Here is a 7,010-nt window from a genome sequence, read left to right on the forward strand (position 1 = left end):
CGCCGTGCCTCCGCGCTGGTTCTCGCTCTTCTCTTTTTTTAAAGTGTGACTGAAACAAAACAAAGCCAAAGGGACGCTGGATCTATCATTGGTTGCTTTTCCTCCTCCTTTTTTTTTTTTTTTATGATCAAAAACAACCCCCCACCCGAGCAAACAAACACACAAAAGCAGACAGAAAGGGTCTTGCTCAGCAGCAGCATGGATGTCTTGGCTAGTTATAGTATATTCCAGGAACTCCAGCTTGTCCACGACACCGGCTACTTCTCAGCTTTGCCATCCTTGGAGGAAAACTGGCAGCAGGTGAATCGTTTAAATTACTCCTGTAAATCTCTGAAAGCGCAGACAGTCGATGCATTGGGGCTGCATTTCTGACTTTATTTTTGTTCTTTAATTCAGGGTTGGTTTTTTTTTTTTTTTTGGTCGTTCTTTTTTTTTTTTTCTTTTTCCGCTTGGGTAGACCTTTACATCTCTGTGTTTTTTGCCATGGTAAACTGAGCAGTCCATTCAAATCTGTCTGCCTTCAGTCCTTTCTGAGCACACCCGGCAGCACCTGAGATCCGGTGACATTCTTTAGGATTTTGTTTTCATGATTACTACTGTTTTTATTTTATTTTTGAGCTTAGATTTTTTTTTTTTGTTTTGTTCTTTTAAACAAGGCTGATCCCTTCCAGCCAGTGCTGACAACTGGCAGCTGGTGGAAACGGAATAGATCATTCTTATTTTCAGGTAATTAGTATATGTCAATAAAAATTGTAGCTTAAATTGGAGCTCGGGGGTGGGGAGGTGTGTGGAAGCACTAGCTTTCAGGCTAAATTCTGTAACTAGGGAGGTGACTTATTTTTCATTCTTTTTTTTTAGAAGGTGAGGAGAAACACACACTTCTTGCTGTATCTTAAAACAATGACGCCTTAGGCTGATTCCAGTAAACCAGTGATTTTTGAAGCATCGTAGGGTGTTAATATGCAGACAGAATTAGGATACTTTAAAGATGGAAATCAAGCATTACAAATGCGTTAAAATGATGACTGGTGGGGTGAAAAAATAAGACCGAGGAGAAGAGTAGGTTACAGAGAAAAGAGTTGTATAAAATGAACTATGAGCCCAAATGCATAGATCTGTAAGTAGTTATCAGCTGGGATACTGAGGGAAAAGGAAAGACAGGATTCCTTGTTATGGCAGGACATTGTGAGACAGTCCTGTTTCTTGATGTGTTTTTCTGGCAGAGGTGATATGCCAGGTGAAATCCTGGAAACTAGTGTCTCTTTAAAAAAAAAATCTGCTAGTGGGTAGGAATAGTGGAGCGTGGCTGGGATGACATGTGGTGCTAATGCAGCGCATGGACTCATGCACTATTGGTATAAGAATAACGAGCCACTGGATTTCATCTTGCCAGCATTCGCCTTACTCTTGGCTAGTGTAAGGGTAGCATGTGTTAGGTCTCCAGTAAGTGACATCTTGGAACGTTCATTTAATTTTTCCTTAGGAAGTGTGTGTGAGGAGAAAACGTGGAAATGTGCACTGTAGGGCTTCAGGGGACCATTTGGGCTGCAGCATTGTCATCCAGCTGGGGGGCTGGATCTTTGAAGGTTTACCCTAGCAAAATTGTTTTGGCTTTGTCTTTGTCTGCGTATGTGCACACACACAAGAGGTTTATTGACAGCTACAGTGCGAACACAATCAGGATTTAATTGGCAAAATGACCAGTCCAACTTTGCTTTATCCTCCGAGGGGGAGGGGATGCTTTTTGTTATTAATATTCATCTTGCACGTCCATAATGGTCACATCTGCTTTCCTTTTTTATTCTTAACATGCTAATTAAACTGAAGAAGCTAATATAATTTTGTTTTAAAAATTAATTTCGTAGCATCGTTGTTGTTGGATTGGTTGCATATTCAGTTGCATATTAGTGACAGTCCAGACAGTCCAAAGCGAGATAATCTGTTGACATAGCCAGCATGCTTTAGGCTGTACTGTGTGTGATACTCTGTCTCCGGCTGCCTTCTTTTATGCGTGGAAGAGCAGCAGTTTGTTTTATACAGTACAATGTACCTACCCAAGCCCGCTGTTACTATTGCAAAATTTAAACTCACTCTCTCCTGGTTAAACCCTGCTGGTTCTCCACATATGTTTGAAAAGAGAAGTTGAAAATAATTTATTACATTTTCCTTTATTTCCCCTCAAATCCTCCAAGCATTGCGTGATGTTTCATAATACATCCTGTATTTACAGTTTGTTTTTTTTTCCCCTGTTGCTGCCTGGACTCTCCTTGCAAACAACGGGCAGCAGAACTGATGTATCAGTGGTGGGAGCAGCTGAAGCTGGCTGTGCAGAGCATGCTGTCACGCAGGCTTGGCAGACCCACTGACACAGAGACCCCAATTTAATTCTTCTGAATCACTTGCAAATGTGGCCAGGTCTTGGGGATTTGTTTATTTCAGGCAAACTGTAGCAAGTTTGGGAACAAGGGATGCATGTGCATGTGTGTGTGTTTCTAAAGGCATCCCTTAAAACTGTCAGGTGCCAGTCGAGACCCCAGGGAAGAGAGCTGACAGGGCAGTGACTGATCCCTGCGGGAAGTGTCAGAATTGGGAAGCAGCAGCTTTATTTTTGAGTGAAAACACTTGAATGGGTCTTGCCTCTGCTCCCATGAAGAGCGCTGGTGCCATACCCAGGCTCCCCAGAGGCTCCAGAGCAGTGCTTCTCCCAGCAGCAAAGCAGCACCCCAGGAGGTTACTTCGGTCTCTTCAAAGGGGAGTAGTTGTGTGGGTCAAGAGCAGGCTTCCTTATTGCATTGTGAGCTCCAGTTATTTTGTGATTAGCAGCTACTAGTGTTTGATGTAGAGAGGTTAGTTCACGCCAATTCCTGCTCCTAGAAGTGGTGTCTACTGTGATACCATAAACGATGCACTTGCCCCACTGAAAATCAGAGCACGCCTTGGGGTGAGAGTGTTGACACAGTCCTATCTTCTTCTGAGTCTGGACCACACTTGTGTTGCTGCTGGCTGAGGACTACACTGCTGGGGCAGTAGCTTGTATTTCCGACTGTGAAACACCCATCGCTTACAGAGGGCACTGACAGCACAGGCAGGTTGCTAAATGCTTGCACGCAGTCAGCTGATCTCTCCCTTTTTTCCTTCCCACTGCAAGAGAAATGTAAGCAAGTTTGGTATCTGTGCTTTTGACAATTAGTGCTGGAGATGAATGAGAGCAACCCAGCAATATGTACAAAACAAACATATTTTGTGCAGGAAGAGATTGTCATCTCTTCTGTAGGTTTCTTTTTTTTAGGAGGAAAAAATACAAACAAAAAGCCCCTCACTCCGCCCTGGATGTAGTTTACATTGTAAAAGTAGAAATAGCTGAAGTGGAAGCTGGAACTGAATCTATGCTGTGTTTCGTGTTATTTTAAAACACATGTTGGGAAGGGACGGCTTGGGTTTTAGGCAGCAAAAGCTTAGCTTCACTATGTCAGCTTTTGGTGTACTTCAGGCAAAACACTTTTGATGTAAGGAGGGTTTTTTCCTGGAGTGGGGAGGTCAGGATCTAATGACTAATTCATAGCACAACTTCATCAGGAGAGAGAGAACTTTGTTTAGTCTTTGTGTAGCTTTTCCAGCAGGGTTGAGCTGCCATGGCACTGTGTGAGATTAAAGGAAGAGGTGGGCTCTGTGCATTGGAAAATGAGGCGTTCGCTGTATGTCAGCTGGCTGGTATCTCAGCATCTGTGTGTTTCTGCCTGGTGCTTCATCCTGGCTCTGGTTGAACCGTCCTAGCTGCTCTCTGTCACTGCGAGCTGACTCTGCAGTTCAGGACCAGGGCAGAGGGAGATTTCAGCACCTGCGTAGCTGCTGTGGTGGAGCGGCAGGACCTCTGGCCACATGTGCCTTTTCTTGGGGGTAGCTGTCTGATGTGGCATCCCCAAGATTGGAACCAGACTGCTGGGAGAGACAGCACGAGGCTGAAGAGCGCCTTGTTACTCTGCAGAGGAAGGAAGTGGGTAGGAGGCTGTTTTTGAGGGAAGCGACTGAGGAGAGTAGCCCATGCAGCTGCATGTGGTCCCACTCTCAGCAAGCCAGGCTGCAAAGAGAGGGAGTGCGGGGCTGAGAACTGGGAAGGGCTGTTCTTCAGTCTGTTCTTCCTGTTGGACCTTCACGATGTCTTCTGGGGGGTCAAAGAAATATCAGTGTGCAGAAGGCATCTTTTGTAGTTAGAGATGTCTCTTCCTAGGGGTAACATTTCAAAACACCCCTATTATCCTTCTCCATAGGCCTCTTGGAGGACTCTGAGCTCATCATCCTTGTGTGGAGAAGGGTTCTGAGCAGGAGAAATTTGGGGGCTCTCTTCATATTCTGTGTGAGCCATAAGGCAGCCTCTAGCATGGCAATTCCCGTAACGTCAGAGCACAGGAGCACAAAGAGCAGGTGGATGCACAGGGACACCATGTGTGTAGCTTATGTAGGTGTATAAAATCAGCAGGTGCCAAACCCTGGCTTATTCGAAAAGAGCCAGCCTTTCACACATGTGTCATCGGGCAGAACAGGTTCAGTTGGCTGGCAGAAGTGGAAATCGCATTATATCGTTTGCCTGATAACCATTGCCCAGTAACATTTCGTCTTGCCTTGGCTGACCCAGTTGCTCTCAGCTGCTGCAAACAATGATCCTTCCAAGGGAGATGCACATTTCCTGTAAAGCATAGGATCAAGGAAGCCTTCGTTTCGCTCTTGACTCTGTCATAGAGCCTTCTTTGATTATTTTTAATCAAGTCTTCAAGCCTCAGTTTCACCCTTTCTGAATTGACTGACAACAGCAATGCTAAGGCATGGTCTTTGTGCAGCTGGGAGACTGAGTTTTGACCCATTCTGGCAAAGGGCTTTGAGATCCCTCTGCTGTGTGAGAGCAGAGTATCCCAAGGTGACTAATCTAGCAGAACTCTTACATCTTAATGCTGACTTCTGTTTGGCAGGCAGAATCATTTTCAGGCCTATAGGAAAAATTTCCACTGCTGCTGGAAAGGAATAAATCACACTGGAGAACATTCCTGCCTCCCCATCGTCTCCATTGTTCTAGTTTAATGGCATAGTTGGCCACTACATAAACTAAACCATCTCTTTTAATATTGCTATTTCATCTTGGTTGCAGTCACAGTGTAACACATTTCTTAAGTGCTTATAGTACATCATGCCTCTTGAGAATAACTTGCAGAAATGGTTGACTTCCAAGAACAGCCACACATGTAATGCAGTGTATTTCAGACTCTGAGCACCTGTCCATCTATACCTGCTCTGCCTGCTCTATGTGCTGAAAGCATGCTCCTATCACCTTACAGAAAGGGTAGAGAAAGAGAGGAAAGACAAACTTGAAACTGCTGTCTCTGTTGTTTCATGCTTCCTTAATTACAGAACATGTTCTTGTAAGTGATTATTTCTTGGTGTTATGAAAGTGTAGAGCCCTGCAATCCATGTTACAGGTCTTAAATAGCTGATTGTGTGTGTGACTTGTGTCAAGTGATTTTGAAATGGAGTAAATACCTTTAAGCAATGCACAATCATAATGTGGCTACTCAACTAGAAAATACTGTCTCTTATTTGTTTGGGATGCTTTAACCTCCCCTCCCCCAAGCCCACACATTTCTGTATGTCCTATTGAATAGGCAATGCATAGATTACAGTAGGCTATATAAAAATCATGGTATATAGCTAGTCTGCAATGTGATGCTTCCATGTGGAAATGACAGAAGGTCTTCAATTCCATGCAGTAATTTCATACTTAAGCTCTCCAGAGTGGAGGCAAATGATATCTTCTGGATGCTGTAGTATTTTTTGAGGCTTTGTCAAATAACTCTCCACTGAGAAACATCCAGTGTGTTGCTTCTCCATTCTGCACTGGGAAACAGGTTATAGAGAAGTGAGAAGGAAGCTGCTTCTGTTTGACTCTGTAGCTGCATATGAACAACCTGGATTGCAATTGTCTTTGTAAAACAAAGGGATTTTGCTCACTGTCTGAGCAGCATTAGTGTTCAGTACGTTAAGCAATGGGGTAATAGTATACCTCATCTCCTATCAAGTTTGTCACATTCTGCAGAGGGTAAGAAAAATTTTAGGCTTTTGATCACCATGCTCAAAACCTCATAAGAAGTTTTTCACAGGTATTGTAATTGATAGCAGTTTTCCTTTTTGGTGGTAAACCTGAATTCTGGAGAGTTAATAAAGGTGTTTTCAAGAATGGTGCTGAGTCCCTTTTTCGCTGGACTCTCAAGTGCCTCTTGCCCATTCCCTTACATATCCATCTACAACGCCTCCACCAATTCCAAACTCCCAGCAACATTCAGGAGGTAGGAGTACCATTTTTGTGGTGTCTTGCAGGCTCAAGCTGCAGGAATCATGCACCTGAACTGCTGAATTTCTTTTCCCCACAGGTCCTCTTTGTACTGTGGATGTTTCTGCCTTCGTCAAAATGAATCTGGATTCACTTGAACCACAGGGTTCAGCTGATTCTGTAGCAAACAAATAAAACAAACCTGCAAGGGAAAACCCTTCTCCCAAATTTTCCTGTGTAGAGAACAGTTTTGGAGTACAGATGTTACACAAGTATATTCCCCAGCTTGATGCTGTTGGATCTGAGACCATCTCAGTTTTCTTCCATTGGCTTCAGCCTTGATGGGCGCTGCATGTGTTTTGAGTGTCTGAGTTTGGTACTCTCTTGGCTGTCTCTCCTTCCCAGCGTTGCCACTTTGAGTTGGAAAATCATGTGCCTGGTTCCCAAGACACTAAGATTGTCTGTAAAGTCATAGACTTTTTATTTTTAACTTGATATTCTTTTTACTTTCCTTGCTTCGGGGCTACTGAAGGTTTGTTTTATTGTCTTTTATTCTCAAAAGTAAAAAACCTGGGATTTCCAACAGTTGCTTGATTCCAGCAGCATTAAGAAAATGTCACTATTGTGGCATTTTGAGAGCTGGCAGTGCAGAGATAGGTGTGTATGTCAGAAAGAGCTTGCGTATTGCTGCGTT

At 43.7% G+C, this 7,010-nt stretch overlaps 1 protein-coding gene across 1 annotated transcript in view; it reads left to right on the forward strand.

Annotated features, from left to right (window-relative positions):
* The first annotated feature begins 198 nt into the window (after positions 1 to 198).
* KLF7 (Kruppel-like factor 7 (ubiquitous)) overlaps positions 199 to 7,010 on the forward strand; it is a 56,058-nt gene continuing 49,246 nt past the window's right edge. The window contains exon 1 of the mRNA XM_010074448.1: positions 199 to 300. Coding sequence (XP_010072750.1) covers positions 199 to 300 — 102 coding nt within the window. The remainder of the gene's footprint in view (positions 301 to 7,010) is intronic.

This window comes from Pterocles gutturalis, unplaced genomic scaffold, assembly GCF_000699245.1.
Source record: "Pterocles gutturalis isolate BGI_N339 unplaced genomic scaffold, ASM69924v1 scaffold21297, whole genome shotgun sequence".
Taxonomy (NCBI): domain Eukaryota; kingdom Metazoa; phylum Chordata; class Aves; order Pterocliformes; family Pteroclidae; genus Pterocles; species Pterocles gutturalis.